The sequence below is a fragment of the Apteryx mantelli genome, chromosome 19 (genome assembly GCF_036417845.1).
Source record: "Apteryx mantelli isolate bAptMan1 chromosome 19, bAptMan1.hap1, whole genome shotgun sequence".
In the NCBI taxonomy this organism is placed as follows: Eukaryota; Metazoa; Chordata; class Aves; order Apterygiformes; family Apterygidae; genus Apteryx; species Apteryx mantelli.
Window position 1 is genome coordinate 10,086,605 of NC_089996.1, and position 17,095 is coordinate 10,103,699.

The following is a 17,095-nucleotide window of genomic DNA, read 5'->3' on the forward strand; positions in this document are numbered from 1 at the left end:
GTGGATGGTTTGAGTCAGCATCTCCTCCTCTCCTCTCCTCTTGGGGGCATCTGAGCTTCGGATCTGTGTTGAATTGCTTTCTGTTACCCCTGGAAGGCCTTTTCAGTTAACCAGCTTGCAATTAAACAAGCAAATGCAATTAAAAGCCAAGGGAAGCATACTTATTTGGTGCTCCTCTCCTTGGTGAATGGGAGCAGGGAAGGGCAGGCTGCTCCTGCACCCCTCGTGCAGCACAACAGGACCAGCCCAGCCCAGGACCAACCCTCCTGGATTCTGGGAGGTGAGGGGGGGTCAGGGGCTCCCTGGTGTTGGTGTGAGACCCTTAGAACAGCCACATTCCTCTGGCATTTCCCTGCAGTGAAATGTTTAAATTCCCAATGCAGCTGCTAGCCTCCTAGCCCAGCAGTGTTTCGTGGCCTTAGGTCTCCCCTCTCTGGAGGAGGGAGTCCCAGCGCCTGCAGGACCTTCAGGCAGCACTCGAGGCATTTGCCATGATCTGAGCCCAAGGATGGACTTGTGCTTCTGCAGGGGGTGAGACCCAAACCCACCCTGCCCCTGCTGAAGGGGGGATGCTGGCAGGAGAGGCAGCAGGGAAGGCAGACAGCTGGCACCGGGGGAGTAGGGTGCAGGCCAGGACAAGGCTGATCTCTCCTGGCTGTTTGGCCAGCTTTGGGCCAGCCCCAGGGACTGTGGGTCTGCTGAGCTCGGGCTGGACCCTTCACTCCTGCCTCTGGCACCACACTTGTTTCGAAGCTGAAACCTCACCCTGGATGAGCAGGAAGTCCTTGTGTGGGCCAGGCAGGGGGAGCAGGGGTGCCAGCAGGTCTGGTCCCCCAGCACCTGCACTTGGCATCTGAGATCTCACTCCCCAAATCCCCACATCCCTGCACTGAGCATTCCTGCATGCCACATCTCCACACCCTGCATCCCTGATCCAGGCATCCCTGCATCCCTACACCCTGCCACTCACATCCCTGCACCCTGCATCCCTGCACCCTGCATCCCCACAACCTGCACCCCATATCCCTGCATCCCTGCATCGCACATCCCCACACCCTGCCACCCACATCCCGCACCCCGCACCCCTCCCGCACCCCATGTCCCGCCCGGCCGAGGTAGAGCCCTGGTGCCGAGTAGGGTACCATGGAGGCCTCACCATAGAGATGGGAAGCACGAGCGGCAGCTAGACAAGCTCTCCCTCTTTGTCTCTCTATGATACAGCTGACTTCCGGGTGGCCGTGAAGGTCGTTGCACGTTGCCATTGGCTGCCGGCCCGAGGGTGGGGCAACGGGGCGCGGCGTGGCGCGGCGTGGGCGGGGTTACGCTAAGCAGCCGCGCTCTCCCCCTACGCGATTGGTCGGCGGGACGGGGGCGGGGCGAGTGCGGCGGCGACGGCGGCCGGGATGGGACCGGGCGGCGCGTGCTGGAGGGGCGGCGGCGTCCCGGGCGGTGAGGGGCGGCGGCGGCACCGGGGGCCTCGCGGAGTCGGGCGGGGGGGGGGAGGGAGCGCGGCCGGGGCGGAACCGTGCTCCGGGCCCGGGGAGACAGCGGTGCCTGGTGTTCTGGGGCAGGAGCCAGGGACGAGGGCCCTGGGGGTCCCGCTGCCCCCCCCTCAACCGGGCCCGGGGGGGCCCCCGTGCTGTGGGGCGGCGGGCACGGGGCTCGGGGGTCCCCGTGCTCTGGTGGGGAAGGGCTGAGGGGTGTCTGGGCGGGGAGAGGGGCTGCGAGGCCTGGCCCCACGGGGGCTGGGGGCTGGGACACCGCGCTGGCCCCGTGGGGGGGTGCGGGGGACCGGCCCCGTGGGGGACGGGGGCCCTGGGCGTCCCTGGCAGCCCGGTTTGGGGAGCTGTGGGTCAAGGCTTCGGTACAGGGTGCGGGGGGCCAAGCCCTGGGGCAGGGGATGAACACGAGGGGCTGGTGCGGCCTGGGGAGCGAGGGGCGCTTTCGAGGCTGGGAAGCGTGTGGTGTCCGCGCGTGGGCTGCCGGCGTTGCCGGGGACCGGGAGGTGCTGCCGCAGCCCTGCCTTCGCCCCGTGGCCTGCGGGGAGCCGGGAGACCAGAGCAGGCTCAGCACAAGAAACTGTCCCCTGCCCTGGGACTTGGCAAGGGACCACGTGGGAATCCCAGTCTGATGCAAATAATGGGGTTTTTCGCTATTTCTGCGGATTACGTGGATTAGGAAGGTGCAGGTGGCAGGTTACTGTGGGGCAGCTGGAGGGTGGTGGCTCGAGACACTGCTGCTCAGCTGTGGAGGTGCTGTGTCTGCGGCCTGAAGGACTCTCCCACCCACGTTCCTCTGCAAGCAGAGGGGTGAATCTGCTGCTTAGGTTGGCGTGGGGAGATTTTTTTGCCCCTCTTCTTGCCGTAGGGCTGATGTGCTTAAAAGCCCCTTCAGCGCAGTTTCTATAAGCAGGTGAAATGGCTGTGTCTCAGCCTGCCTGGATCCAGCCGGAGGAGGCAGAGCCAGTGTTGGAGCGTGGGAGAGCCTAGGAAACCGTTGGGGGCTTTGCCCTAAGCATGTTCTGCTGGAAAAGCCTTGTTCTTGCCAAAAGAAGCAGGCTGGGAGGTATCTGCTCCTACAAGCTGTAAATGCCAAGGTCGTGGGCTTGGCAGAGAGCTGGAGTTGTCGGATTTGACCTCGAGGTGTTTTGCCTCAAATATATTTCGAGGAAAAAAAAAACTGCTTCATTGATGGGCTAGACTGTGCCTAGCCTGAACCGACAAACAGGCCGTCGTCTCCATCCCGAGTGGCTGCAGCGTGACTGAGCGTGCGATGGCTGCTGTGGGAAGATGCGCCAGTCCGGGTCGGTGTTCCCGCAGGGCTCGAAGGGGAGCGCTGTTGCTGGGGCAGCCTGACGTGGGAGTTAGCAATTTGCACAGCATCAGGTCGTCTCTGTCCTTTGCATGTCCAGGTTTCAAGCGGTGGCTGTCGTCACAGGCCCGGGCTCCTCGTGTCTGCGTGGTGGGCAGCGGACCTGCAGGGTTTTACACGGCTCAGCACATCCTCAAGGTACTGGGGCTCTGACTTGATGCACGGGAGGGTTTGGGTGAGAGCTGTGACTTTCCTGCTGTGGGGTGAGGGAGGCACTTTGTGCTACGTGGCTGTAAGTGGCACCGGTTTGGGGACAGGTTTCATGTGCTCCCGTCCCCACTCCAGCCAGGTCTGTGTTGCTGGGGAGGCTGCTTGCAACAACCCTGATCCCTGCAGAGTTGTCCTGGCCGCTTTAGCTGTAGGGCCTGGGGAAGGTGTCCTCCTTTCCCCCACGCTGCCCTGCCCTGCCTCTGGGTCATCCAGGCCAGAACCTGGCCTGGCTGCATTGCTGTGAGTTAAGACTTAAGTGATTTTTCTAGAATCAAATAAAACGGCAGGTGTCTGCGTTGCTTGGACCTGTTGTTCCCTAGTGCGGGTGACATTAACTGCTTATTAGAGGGAATGCAGAGGAACTGCTTTCTTAACTCCTCCTCCACTTGAACTAGGGCAGACGGGTGATCATCTGCCTGGTGACTGTAAATGTTAGTGCTCTGGGTGATCAGAGCTCTGACTGCAAATGAGACTGGATCACAGAACTGAGCCGCTGGTGCTGACCAGAGATGCAGCAGCTTAACCCAGTTATTAAACTGTGCTGTATTGTCTCTGGAATGTGTTGGAAAATAGCTGTTACTAAGCCTCAGGGACAAATTTCAGGGCTACTTAATCTCTGGGAAGAGGCTGACTCAAAATACAAGATAAAAAAACACTTGCAGCAAAGCATTTGCCTAAAATCCCCACTGGCTCCATCCCTGAGGTGACTCAACTCAGTGGGATCTCAGGCTCTGGACTGGGGGAACGGCTGCTGGGGGCTGGCAAACAGCCCGGTGGGTCCTCCCAGCACCGAGGGTGCTGCACCTGGTACTTCGCATCCAGCACATGGGGCTTCCCGTGATCCCGGGGACCAGATGGAGCCAGCTGGGTAGACTGGCAATTACAGACTGGCTGTATCTAGCCGTGAGGTTAGTGTTGAAGAGGGTTAGTGTGGAAGAGGGGCTGTGGGATGGGTAAGAGGACAGAGCCCCCCCCCCCCCAAGGCATCCTTGGCTTGGCGATGGTTGGGATCACGTCTGTTCTGTTGCACCTCGTGAAGCGATGGATCCAAGGTGGCAGAAGCAGGTACAGCATCGTCTCATGCATCACAGAGCTGTGCGGAGTCTGGAACAGGCTGTGTTTTGCCTTGCCTTCCCATGTTTCTGGCTATAGGCTCTTGGCGCACCCCTCCCTCCTGCCCCAGCAGCAGGCGAGCGATGTGTGTCCCTCCTGAGAGCTGCTAGGCTCATGTGGCCTTTCTGTCCTTGTTCCTTAACTCTGACTTCTTTCTCCTTTAGCACCATGACCTGGCACGAGTGGATATCTATGAGAAGCTGCCTGTTCCCTTTGGGCTCGTCCGTTTTGGCGTGGCACCAGACCACCCTGAAGTAAAGGTTAGTGCTGGCTTCCTTCCCTCACCCATGGCATTTACCATCATGATGGCTGTAGGTGCAGGCCAGGTAGTCAGTGTCCTTCATGGTGCCTCACAGCTAGTTTTGGCCTGGGGCTATCACACTGCAGTGGTCCTACGATGTTCCAGTCTCCTCCTTGTCCCCTCTGAGACCCAGCAAGGCCACGGCCTGGCGATATGAGACATCTGGCTTTAGGGCTCGAATGCCAGGTCAAAACACAGGGGCTGCGTGATGGGAAGCACTGCTCTGGGATAAATTCACGGCATGTTCGGACTGGCTTAGAACAAGAGGTGCTGATGGATTTTCTTTGTACCAGGAAACTTTAAGCCAACAGGGTATTGTCTGCTCTCCTGCAGCTGCCGTGGCATCAGGGCAGACTCTGCGTCTCGTGCTGTGCCCTAGTCTGGGAGTGCAGTTGCCTGCCAGAGCTCAGCCTGGACCCATTTTGGGTGATTGGGAATATGCAGTTTTGCTTTTAGGGGTGAGGCAGTTGGGCTGTGTGTGCATGCCCAGGCAAGGAGAGGTTAAACCAAAGAGATACTGCAGTCAACCTGTTTTCCTTTGCATTGCAAAAGAGGCATGAGTTGTGCACAGCAGTAGCTGCTGTGTCTGATCTGGGGTGGAGGTGATTGCAGTAGGAGGATACAGGAGACCCAGAGACAGCAATATTCCCTGACAATTCCCCCTATAATCCACTCAGATAGTCAGACCGAAATGCCTGCATCCATTTGATTTGAAAGGCAAGGAGTAGTGGTGTAGACATATGGGATATGTGTGGGTTTGGGGCAATTTCCTGCAATATGGTGGTGTCTGTCCTGTTACCAGACATAGCGTCATTGGACCTTCAAGGGAAGAAGGGAATTTTGCTGAATATCCCCATTTGTTCAGAAGAAAAGGTTTGGATGCTGCCCTGCCTTATGTCCCCTCTTGATGAAGAGGGTTTCTAGGAAGGTTTGACACAAGAGGCTGGCGGGAGGATCTGGCAGGCAGCAGCCTTGATGGAAAGGGTTGTTTGGCAGGGCTGTGTTGCAAGCTTCACCTTTGGGTAGGAGTTTTCTCCCACAGCAGTGTTTACTTAGAGGGGCTAAAAATACTAAAAGCTTCCCATCCTTTCCGAGGGGGTGCAAAAAATGGATCTTCCTTTCTACAAGGGTGGGGGAAACAGTGCCAAGTCACAGCTGTATTTATCTCACAGTGAATTATCTGTGGCCATTCTTAGATAAGAGTCTCAGAATAACTGAGAGAGAAAGGGTTTCAAGGCTGGGGAGGAAAGGGAACGGGGACCTCCTGTCACTAGCAGACCTTGGCTCCTGGCTGTGTTTGAATGTAACCTTCTGGTGCTTGTTTGATCTTGGCAGAATGTAATCAACACGTTCACGCACACGGCACGCTCGGACCGCTGCGCCTACTACGGGAACGTCACAGTGGGCAGGGACGTCACGGTGGGAGAGCTGCAGCAGGCCTACCATGCTGTGGTGCTGGTGGGTAACAACACCTCGCTGGGAGGTGTCGAAGCAAGGGCTGCCCTGGTTTTGTGGAGGTTGCGGGCAGGGTCTGTTGGGATATTCCCACTGGGATCTTGAGAAGAGGGTTTGTTTGGGTGAGGTGTTTCTGGGTGCCTTATTATTGTGGTAAACTCAGCCTCCCCCCAGTTTTGGGACAGCTTCACAGCCCTGAAGTGCTAGGAGACATGTCCAAAGCCTCGCAGGGAGCACGTGTTAGAGCAGAACGTCAAATGCAGGTCTCAAACCCCGGAGTAAGGAACAGTTGCTGAGGAACCTGTTCCCTCTAATGGCTGATATCTGCCTGATGTGAATTTGTTGCCATCTCTTGAGCCCTAAGTGCTGTTCTGGGCTTGTCACGTTCTGCCTAGGCCTGGGGAGGCCAGGTTTGGTGCTGGGCTTAGTACCTGGAGCAGTGTCTGAGGGGATGGGTGAAGCCCCTGTGCTTGGGCTATATTTATCCACTCAGTTGAGTGTCCAGACCCTTGGGCAAGGGTTGGCAGCTGTGGAGTGTCCTGGCAGTGGAAAGGCAGCTGGAGGGAGACATTTATGATATGGGGTGAAATGCTGCACACAGTGGCCCCTCTGACTGTGCCTGTTTTCTCCCCAGAGTTACGGTGCCGAAGATAACCGGGTCCTGGGGATCCCAGGGGAGAATCTCTCTGGGGTTTATTCGGCCCGAGCGTTTGTGGGCTGGTACAACGGGCTGCCTGAGAACCAAGATGTGAGTACAGCAGTTTGTTTCCCTGCCTTCCTCTCCTGACCTGCATCCAGATGCAGGCATCCAGCTCCAGATTAAGTCCTGCCTGAAAGGCCTGCAATTGGAAAAGATTAGCAGGCACCACGTTAAAACCTTCTTAGATGATAGAAATGTGAACAATTTGCACGTCAGTGAGAGCGGATTAGCTGGCTCTGTAGGTTGACAGCACCTTTGGCCAGGCCAGATGGGAACCAGGGGAATGCTCTGCTTTGGCCTGAGGAGGTTTTTTGGCTGGCCCTGCCAAAATAGCCACCGCTCCCAGAGATGCCATCTCAGATGGAGGGGGACAGGGAAATGGCAGGGGTGCCCATGAGCAGCTGTGCTGCTGTGTCTGCTCTGGGAGGAGGCCAGTGTGGAGTTACCCCATCTGCATTGCCTCCATTTGGTGAAAAGGGAGTCCAGAGGGAATTTGAGTGGTGGAAGCGCGTCTGAGGGGACAGACATCCTGGAAGCCTGGTGAATTTGCTCATGATTGGGCCTTTCTCTCCCCGCAGCTGAAGCCTGATCTGAGCTGTGAGACGGCGCTGATTCTGGGCCACGGCAATGTGGCACTGGATGTTGCCCGGATTCTGCTGTCCCCACTGGATCTCCTCAGGGTAAGTCACAGGGGGATGCTCCAGGCTGTGAAGGCAGAGTGTGGCCCAGATTTGTTCCCCACCAGGTCACTGATCTCGGCAAGGTCTCTGAGAGAGCTACCTGTACTGATCATGAATTTTCTGGACCCTCCTTGTCTCTGAGCTCTTTCACCAGGGAAAGATATTGCCCCACAGTCTGTAAGGTATAAACTGAGTCTGTGGCCTGGCCAGCCAGTGGTAACACTGCAGAGCTCTGTGGATCGCTGGCTTCTTGGGTGCTTGTATCCAAACTGGGGTGCTGGTATCCCAAATGGTTTGCAAGGGAGCTTTATCCCCTCCTTTCCTGTGAAAAACAAAGGAGAAGATGCTCAGCTTCTTCCATTACCAGACTAGAAGCTTCTCCTATTGGGATTTTTTTCTGCTGTAGCTCAGGGCAGAAGCCTGGCTCTTGCTGGTAGCACTGGGCACGCTGGTTGCTGAGTGCAGGACCAAGCTAGTGGACCTCTCTTGCTGCTGTGCTCCCCTATGGACGGCTGGGAGCTGATTGGCACCAGCTGCTCCATACTGCTGCTGCCCCACATGTTAGCAGCAAGGCTCTCCCTCCTGGAGAACTGCCATGAGGTTCATTACAGCGTTTGGTGACTAATGAATGACTAAAAAAATTAAAAGGGAGACTTTGCCAACCTCTTAGAGGTGTAAATGGTTAAACCCAGCTGGGAAGCAGTGCTGTGAAGGACATGGTGCTGGAAATGAGTGACAGAGCATGCGGGCAGTTTCCTGCTAAGGATATTGGTCTAGGATGGTTTATCCTGGTTACCCGGTGTCCCTCCCATTCTAACTTCTCTGGGAAAGATCCTCAAGTGATCTAGATACAGGCACATGATTGAAATGGAGCATGGGGTTGATACAAGATATGAACAGTCAGTCGAGCACTGGTGATGCTTGTGTTTGTGCTCAGAGCTGCCTGGGGTGGACAGGCAGTGATTTGAGCTGTGGTTCCTAGTGGGTCTCACCCAAGCGCCTATATATCCTGAGACTGGAAGTCACCCAAGAGCAACTGCAGGCACCCCAAAACCAAGGTCACTGGGGAAGTCTTTGCTCTTTTAGCCCCAGGATTAAACCTGCCTGGGGAAGATCCCCTTGAGGCAATCTCATGGGGTGTTGACTCCTTACCTCTACTGTGTTATGGCCTCAGAAAGTACTTTCAGTGTTAAGGGAATAGCTGCGCAAATAGCTCTGTGCGAAGCAAGACGACTTGCTTTCCCTCCTCCCCGGTCTCCCTGCATGTACAGCCTGGTTTTCTGCTGATTTTCTCCTTCAGAGGCTGTGCCTTTCCTCAGCTTCCTCCAGATCTGCCCTGGTCCCACTCTCCTGTCGTGCGTCTGTGTCTTGCAGAAGACTGACATCACTGACAGCTCCTTGGCAGCTCTTGCCTGCAGCAAGGTGAAGCGCGTGTGGCTGGTTGGGAGGAGGGGACCTCTCCAAGTTGCTTTCACCATCAAGGTAAGGCTGGTGTTTGAGCTGGGGGTGCTGGAGGCAGCTGTGTTCCTGATGTTAAACCCCAGGCTTCCCTTCCACCGTGGGGAGAGGCGGTCTGTCAATGGGTGGGTGAACCTGGGTGTCCTAGTTCCTGTACCCATTTGCGGGCTCTTAGCCTGCGCTGCCGGGGGAGGGGAGCCCGGTGCTGTTGGACAGCCTCTCTCCGCTGGATGTAATGTCTTCCTGCCCGCAATTCCCAGGAGCTGCGGGAGATGATAAACTTGCCTGGTGCCAGACCTGTCTTGGACCCTGCTGATTTTGCAGGCCTCGGAAATGCTGTTAAAGGTGAGCGAAACGTGCTGTGTTCCTCTGGACAGGGACTCACCTTGACAGACAGGCACCCAGGAGAGTTCTGAAGATGCTCAAAAAGTGCAGGATGAACCTGGAAACCTTGCTTTCCTTCCCACCCAGTTCCTGAAGAACAACAGAACCAGTGCATGACTTCCCTTTCATCCTTGGACTGAGGTTCTGGTTCCTAGGTGCCCTTGCAATCTCCTGCCCATCTTAATTTCCTAGATCAGAGAGATTCTTGTCTTGTGTGGCACATGAGAGCCAGCTGGCCATGGTGTGGCTTGTCCTCAGGATGTTAGGAAGGAGACCGGGGAGGCAAAAGGACAGCCCCTTTCTCCCTGTTTGTACGCTGCCTTGCTGTTTGGGATGTAATTGCTCTGAGTGATGAGGGCAGGGGGCTGGGGAAGGGTGGGGGAACCTATCAGGGGACATCCCAGGGCTGTTGATTTAAGAGTGTCCTGCAGAGCTAAAAAGAGAAGGCTGAGTTCAGGGGTGTCCAGAGACTTTGCTCTCCTCCACAAGCTGCTGCCTCTGAGCACTAGCAAGACAGCAAAATTGTAGGCTTTGATTTGTGTGTCCCACTGGCCTCAAGCCTCAGGAGCTCTCCTGGTCACTTTGACTTGCTGTTTGTCATCTCAAAGGCGTCGGACTGCTCTCTGTGTGACAAACTCTAGATGGGCGCTCGCATAGGAGTGAAAGCTGCCTTGACATGGCCTCAGCTCCACACTGTTTCCCAAGGGGCTTTTGCTGAGGTTCCTGTTCTGAAGGTGTCTTTGCTCCTAGATGCCCCCAGGCCCAGGAAGCGGCTGACTGAGCTGATGATCAAAACAGCCTCGGAGAAGCCAGGGGAGAAGACGGTGGCGGCGCAGGTGGCAGCGGCCGCCCGGGAATGGGGCTTGAGGTTCCAGCGCAGCCCCCAGGAGGTGCTGCCCACCGCCGACGGGAGGCGGGCAAGGGGCGTCCGCATGGCCCTGACCCAGCTGGAGGTACGGGCTCGAGGGGGGCCCTTCTGCGGTGCTGGCCTGGCCCAAGCAGGGCTGGGGGATCGGGCAGGAAACTGTTGCATCCCTGCAGCCTTTGGGAGTCTCTGCCTTTGCCTTTCTAAAGGGAGCTCTTCTGCATTGCTGCTGCAGAAAGGCCTTTAGCAAATACCCAGGGATCAAGGAGGCCAAGGGGACCAGAGGAGACTGCTGCTCTGCATCCACTGACTGTCCGGTAGTCAGCAGCCTTTTTCTCCCTCTCGCAGGGCTCGGGTGACTCTGCCAAAGCTGTCCCCACTGGAGACGTGGAGGAGCTTGAGTGCGGACTGGTCCTCAGCAGCATTGGCTACCAGAGCCTGCCCCTGGACCCGGCTGTACCCTTCGACCCTCAGCGCGGCATTATCCCCAACAGCTCGGGCAGAGTGGAGGGTGCTCCAGGTTTGTATCCGCGGGGGGGGTGTGGGATGCGTGTCGAGCACAGCTGGCAGTTTGTGGGGTTTGAGGCAAAAAATCCTGTTCGCGAAGGACACAGATACAGGCAGTCATGTGTGTCAGACATTGGAAACTGAGGAACTGAGCTGCATCTGTCAGACTTTATAAGACTTGTCCCATTCCCAGCTCACATTAATGACTTCTATTTTTGCAGCAGACAGCGCTGAAGGACATGGTTGTTTTACTAGGCCTTGGAGTCTGAAACTAAAATGATACAGCCCGAATGGCTGTTTAGTGCTAGTCTGAAGTTACACAAATTCCTGTGTCAACACCATCAGAGGACCACACTCAGTCCCCACCAAAGAGGTGGATTCTTCCACCGCCCACGGCTTGAGGTGGCACCCAGGGTTGGGAGAGGGCAGGAGCCTGGAGCCAGGAGGGTTCGTGGCCCCGTGTCGGACTGAGCCTGGCTGCTCGCTGTGCCTGCGCAGGTCTGTACTGCAGCGGGTGGGTGAAGAGAGGACCCACAGGAGTCATCATCACCACCATGAACGACAGCTTTGACACTGCCCAGTCTGTGCTAGAGGATCTCCAGGCGGGTGTGCTGGACGTGTCTGCCTCCAGAGAAGGCTTTGGGGCCGTGGGGAGCATCCTGCGCAGTCGAGGTCAGTGAGTGTGTGTGAGCTTCCATAGCAGCCAGCATAAAGGTATGATGCAGCCAAACTCCTCATGGATCTTGATATCCTGGGTCAGCCAGTCACACATGCTGCTTTTGGGAGTGCAGTCTGAACCAAGGAAGTGCGTTGTGCTGCCGTGTCACTGCTCCAAAGCGCAGGGAGCGGTGGGACTTGAATTTGTTCAAAATCAGTGCCATTGCTAAGGTTAATGACCACTCTCTGGGAAGGGCTGTTAAAAGCAGCACAGACCTTGGGTAAAATGTCACTGTCAGCTGCGTAGAGAGCAAGCTATTGCTCTTGAATGGTTTTCTTAGCAATCCTTCCAGGCAAATTTGGGGAAAGATTAAAATGCCCAAGAGAGTCATTTGCTGTTGCTGTGCTTAAAGGCATTCAATTAAAGTGTGTGTTTGCCTCTTAAGTGTCCGAGATTTAACAGTGAACTGGAAGTGTTTGTCCCCTAAGGTGGTACTATACTTGCTGTTGTTATGGCTTGCAAAGGTCTGACTAATCAGATTTGACTCGAAACCGCAATCTCTCTCCTCGTGGTGGTAAAAATTACTATTCCTATGTGATGCTGAAGTCTGACACCATGTCGGAAAAGGTCAGGGTTTGCTTTGCACATGAGGTCCCTGCTAACAGGAAGGTGAGGCTGAACTCATTCTTGGTTAACGTCTCCCTCCTGTTTCTCACCGTCACCCCAGGTGTCCGTCCTGTTTCCTTCTCGGACTGGGAGAAGATAGATGCTGCCGAAGTGGCAAGAGGAAAGGCTGCTGGCAAACCCCGGGAGAAGATAGTGGATCCTGAGGAGATGCTGCAGCTGATCGGTCACTAAAGCCCCAGTGATGGGAACGTGGCACTGATCCACCCGGTACCCTCCTGGGGCAATGCCAGCGGGTTACGGGCAGGGCCTGGGACAGCAGGGCCGGCACCTGGAACTGATGGCCGGTCTGGGGAAGGTGCATGACATTTGAGGCTCTCTGGTAATAAACTGCAAGGGACTCTGGATTCCCAAAGTGAGTGTGTAAAAACATCTGAGGCTGCTGGCTGGCCCCACATCTCTGCAGCCAGCTCCTGGAGACGATTCTTGTTGTCGTTCGAGTCCTTTGGGCATTAGCTTATTAGCTGGAGCAGGTGAAGGGAGATTTGCTTGTCGCAGGAGTCTTGGCCGGAGACATTCCCCATGGCAAGCAGCATAGTGAAACTTTCTTGTGTCTCGCTGTCTCCCCTTTAAGCCTCAAGCCAAGTGGCTTCCTTGCCTTGTTCATGCCTGGGCTCCGAGCAAACTTTTTTTAATAATAATTGTTTTTAAATAAACCCTTCCAGGAAAGCCAAACTGGACCTGCAACTCAAGTCTGGCTTCTTTGTCTGTGACTGTCTTAATCTTTGGAGCAGCCAGCGAGTGCCGTGTCTCGCGTAGCGTGTCCCGGGGCAAGCCAGCTCCTCTCGTGCAGGGAGGGACTGCTTGCTTTCTGCCTGTTGCGAGCTCTAAACAAACAGACGAGGCATTAATCTGCTTTCTGCCTCCCACGATCAAAACCCGAGCAGAGCTTGGGTCCTAGCTGGCGGGGTGCAATGGGATAAGAAGCGTGTAATTGCTTTGTTCCGGGTCATGAAGGATCCTGTGTACGCTGCTACCTGCCAGCCCCGGCTTGTGCACGCGATGCCTCAGTCCCTTTCACTTCATTCACTTTTTTTGGCCTGTGCGTTTTGAAGCTTATTAAATGCTCCTCTTAGCCCAAATTGACCGTGGTGATGGTGTCAGGTTTTAAGCCAGATTACAAGCCATGAGCTGTAATCTCCTCTTTATCCACAGTGCAGGGGCAGCATCGGGGTGGCCCCCTCCCCTCGCAGTCCTGCCACCCACGCTCTCCCTGAGCCGCAGCAATCGCCTCGGGAGCTCAGCGAGCGCCACGGGATTGGAACGGCTCCCGTCTCTGACCTGTGCAAATGGTGACGATGGGTGTTGCTTGTGGCTGTGTTTAGGCCCGGCAACGGAGGCTGGGGGTAAACCGAGCCAGGGGACTAGAGGGGGGTTGTCCCCGATTCCCTGCTAATCTGTGATCTCTGCCGCGTCCCCTCCAGGGCTGGGGTGCTCACCCATCGGGCACGGTCTGCCAGGCGCTTCCAGACTGTATTTCCACACTCTGTCTCTGGTCCAAGTTTAGGCAAGGAGGATCAGTGGCTTCTCTCTCTTCCCCCCCACCCCTTTCCCCCCACCCCCTTCCTTTTCTATTTAAATCTCATTTGCAAGCTCATTAAGAAACTCAGGAAATGTGATACTGGGAACTCATACGCAAACGAGCAATAAAGCTTTTGTCGAACAGCTGCTTGTGTGATGTGGCTCTGGTTACGTCTCATGGCTGATGCAGCCCTGATGCTGAACCTTTGAGCAGGAGATTACATCAGCTCTGGATCTGGAGGCAAATAAGCGCTTGGGAAAGGGGGGTGTGGAGGCGAGGGGTTGCGCTCGGCGCAGGGCAGGGAGCGGGTGGTTTGGTGGATAGCCCAGCCAGAAACGCGATGCCTGCCGAAGGGCTGCTTGTGGCTGCCTCGGATCTGCAGGTAATGGGAAGTGATGGGCCAGCTCTTCCCCAGGGTTTTCTTCCACACTGCCTTCAATGTTGATGTCAAGGTGCTTTTTTAACCATGATACAGGTCACGGTGCGTGCTCCAAGGATGGCAAATGGCTGTTCCCAAACAGGTGGTGCTTCAGGGTAATTTTGGGGATGTGACAACAGATTAAAGGGAGCATCTTTCTTTGCGGAGCCCAATATCCTTGCGGAGCCTGATGTCCATGCTCAGCCCAGCTCTTGGCTGAGGCCCTGGGGCTGATGTCCTGCTCTAGGGAAGCCGTAGGACCATCAAGGTCACCGAAAGGCAGGGATGGAGGACTAAGTCTCATTGGCACAGGAAGGAGCATTACGATTCTGTAAATCCTCATTCAATACCTTCAGCTCCCCCTTCCTCTGCTGCCTGCTTGCCAAGCCCCAGCCCCGTGTCTCCCCTTCTCTGTCTGGTGCTCTCGTCCCTCTCCCGGGCCTGGGATGTGTCCAGCTTCCCAATGAAGGTCCTTATCGCCTGTCACTGTGTCGTTAGGTGGCGCTGGGAAGCCGGGAGCAGGGAGCAGGGGGGGCTGAGTGAGGATGGAGGGGTGGCCGGGCCCCCCCGGGGACGGAGACTGACCCGGCTGCCTTGCTGTCTGCAAAGCTGCGGCCGCCTGCCTGCCGCTCTGAGCAGGCTGGGAAGCCCTCGCAGGTTTCCCTTCCCCTTCGGATGCTGCTTTTGGGCGGAATTAACCTTGCGGGTGTTTGCTCCAGGTATCTCCCCCCGCAGCGCCTGCCTGCACACGCGTCGTCCCAGCAGCAAGGCGTCCAGCTGCCTGCTGCGATCGGGCAGCCGGCGCTGGGCAGCTGCCCCGTTGCCCTCCACTTTCCCGAGCAGCTGGAGGGGAGGAGAAGCAGCTATCAAGCAATTTTCTGCAGCGGTTAAGGAGCCGGGAAGGCGACGCTGTGAGTGACACCTGTCTGCTGTCGGAAGGAGGCCTGGAAAGCTGAAGTCATCGCTGCCAGCTCCTAATGTGGACTTCCCCGCTCCAATGAGTTACGTCGCGGCTTAGCTTTAACGAAGCTGCACAAAGCCGCAGAGGCCGGTGGAGATCAGCATCTGGCGAGGGATGGCCCCGAGGCCGGCCGGCCCGGCAAGGCTGCGCGGCACCGGGGGGCCCCGAAGGCAGCCCCGCTCCTGCCGGAGCCCCTCGGCTCCTCCTGCTCCCGGCACCCCGCCTGGTTCCGTGGCATCACGTGCACCGTTCCCGAAGGCAGCCGGGCCGGGTATGAAGTGGAGAGGGGTGTCACAGCGTGGGGTGACAGCACAGAATAAGCCTTGAGTCTTGGCAACCTCCAGCTGCCGCTTTGCCTTGTCCTGCCTCAGCTTCCCCAGCCTGCGAAGTCGCACGGTGTAAAGTCCCTCTGCCCGCGGGCAGGCTGCAGGCAGGACTGGGATCCTGCCTTGCGCGGGCTCCCGGGCAGCTCGTAGTGCTCCGGGGAACGAGCAGGTCTAAGACGGCCCCAAAAGCTCCCGCTGTTACCGAGCTTTGCAATTACTCCCGAGACGTGCGTGGAGGCTCTGGCTGGCTTTGGTAACGGCTGCTTGATGAAGCTGGTCTTCTAAAATGAGTATTTAAAAAGCGAGTGAGCTACCAGGTTACCTGCGTGCTGGTGTAAGGGAAAAGCCAGCTTGAGTCGGGTTCCTGGTCCAGCGGGGAAGAAGTATGTTGTCATTCAAAAGCCAGCTCACGCCACCAGAAGAAGAGTCGGAAAAGCTTTCCGACGGCATGGCTAACATATAACTTTCCAGACCCATTTCCAGAGTTGCACATCTGCAGAGGCGGCGTCCGGCTTCCCGCGCTTCCCGCGCTCCCCGGCCCCTGGCTGCATGAATCACCGAATTGCGGCATCCGCTGCCGGGAGCCTCGGTGAGTGCGTCTGTAGCGGGGCCTCGCTGGGGAACAGATGGCTCCGGAGAGCGCTGACTTCAGCGCTTTGGCTGAGCGAAAGGCTCGGCCGCGGCGCGCGCCCGCCGCTCACCCCCTCCGCGCCGGGACGCGCTCACCGCTCGCTCTCCCCGCGCACGTCTTCCCGCGCCTCGCTCCGCTCCGCTGCTCCCCGCACCCATCCCAGCCCGGAGACAGCGACCGGGTTTCCAGCCATTCCAGGCCGCACCGAAGGACCCGCTTCCCTGTTGGCACTTCATCCCCATCCCCTCTCCGCCGGCACCCCAAGGACCTCCTCGGCTCCAGAGCCTTCGGCAGCTCGCCCTTTCCCGCGCTCAGCACCGCCCAAGGCGTTTTGGGGCCCAAATCCCTAAAGACGCTGAGACGCCTGGCTCCCGCGGGCGCCGGGCCGCTGTGCGCACCCGTGTCCTGGTCGGAGGGTGCCCCGCGCCGCTGCAGGATGCCCGCGCGGGGCGGGAGGGTTTTCTCACCCCTCTGCGCTAATTGCTCAGAACCGGGGCGTTGTGAGCAGGTTCCCTGCGGCTGGGAGCGGGGCAGCGGCGCAGCCGTGAGCTCGCAGCAGCTGCTTCGAGGAGCTATTTAGGGATGCGATAAAGCGGCGGATCAAGTTGGAGGGAGAGGGCTGGTTACGCCCCAGAAAGAAGCGATTTCCTCCCTTCCTGGGAAATTTCCATCTCCAGCTGGCCAGGTCGTGCTGCCTCCTCGCCCAGCTCCGGGGCAGCCCTGCAGGCCAACACCACCCCACCGGCAGGAATTATCCCCGCAGGGATGAAATGATCCCTATTTATTTCAGCTCCCTTAATTACCGCGAGGGCAGGACGTGCTGCCAGCGCGAGCGGAACGGAGCGGAGCCGTGCTGTGCCTGCACAGCGGCGACCCGTGGGGCCCTTCCGCACCCTTGGCTCCGTGCTTGGCTCCGCTTTCTGCCCCGATTGCTTCCGTGGCTGCTGGGATCCAAGATGCCAGCCAGCTCTGTGCAGGTATTTAGGTAGCAAAGCCCCGAATGCCTTTACGGGAGGTAGCGAGGTGCCAGGGCTACCGGGGCTCCCACGGGAGACGGGGAGCTTGCCGGGGCGAGGGCAGCGTTTCGGCTCCGTGTTTGCCTGGGAGCCTCCGCGGGGGGAAGGTGATCCTTGCGCTTCCCACGGGCTCGTGTGTTGAAGGAAAGGCAGAGGGACGGGAACGGGTGGTCTCAGACCTGCTTACGCCTTGGACAGGCGCAGGGCTGCGTGTGGCCTCTGCCTTGTGCGTCACCTGCAAGACACAACCGGGTCACCGGCGAGGAGGTGTTAAACCAGGCCGGGAAAAGGGTACGTTGGTGTGTTTGCTCATGTGTTGTCAACCTGGGACGGTG

The 17,095-nt window shown here is 57.5% G+C and overlaps 1 protein-coding gene across 2 annotated transcripts; it reads left to right on the forward strand.

Moving 5' to 3' along the window:
- Nucleotides 1-1,393: 1,393 nt before the first annotated feature.
- Nucleotides 1,394-13,433, forward strand: FDXR (ferredoxin reductase). Of its 2 annotated transcripts, XM_067308325.1 has the most exons (13): nucleotides 1,400-1,449; nucleotides 2,413-2,803; nucleotides 2,912-3,009; nucleotides 4,359-4,454; nucleotides 5,831-5,953; nucleotides 6,585-6,698; nucleotides 7,229-7,330; nucleotides 8,705-8,812; nucleotides 9,049-9,133; nucleotides 9,923-10,125; nucleotides 10,386-10,557; nucleotides 11,043-11,216; nucleotides 11,930-13,433. In XM_067308325.1, the coding sequence occupies exons 2-13, from the start codon at nucleotides 2,773-2,775 to the stop codon at nucleotides 12,058-12,060; spliced, it is 1,437 nt and encodes a 478-aa protein (XP_067164426.1). In that variant the 5' UTR covers nucleotides 1,400-1,449; nucleotides 2,413-2,772; the 3' UTR covers nucleotides 12,061-13,433. The 2 variants fall into 2 exon arrangements, with proteins under 2 accessions (XP_067164425.1, XP_067164426.1); XM_067308324.1 differs by lacking the exon at nucleotides 2,413-2,803 and having other exon boundaries at nucleotides 1,394-1,449.
- Nucleotides 13,434-17,095: the final 3,662 nt, after the last annotated feature.

Excerpts from the sequence above, each read along its gene's own strand:
- FDXR (XM_067308324.1), top strand. The coding sequence starts at position 1,404 with ATGGGACCGGGCGGCGCGTGCTGGAGGGGCGGCGGCGTCCCGGGCG. Across the intron at positions 8,813-9,048 it reads AAGTTGCTTTCACCATCAAG|GAGCTGCGGGAGATGATAAA; the intron begins GTAAGGCTGGTG and ends CGCAATTCCCAG. Across the intron at positions 10,558-11,042 it reads CAGAGTGGAGGGTGCTCCAG|GTCTGTACTGCAGCGGGTGG; the intron begins GTTTGTATCCGC and ends GTGCCTGCGCAG.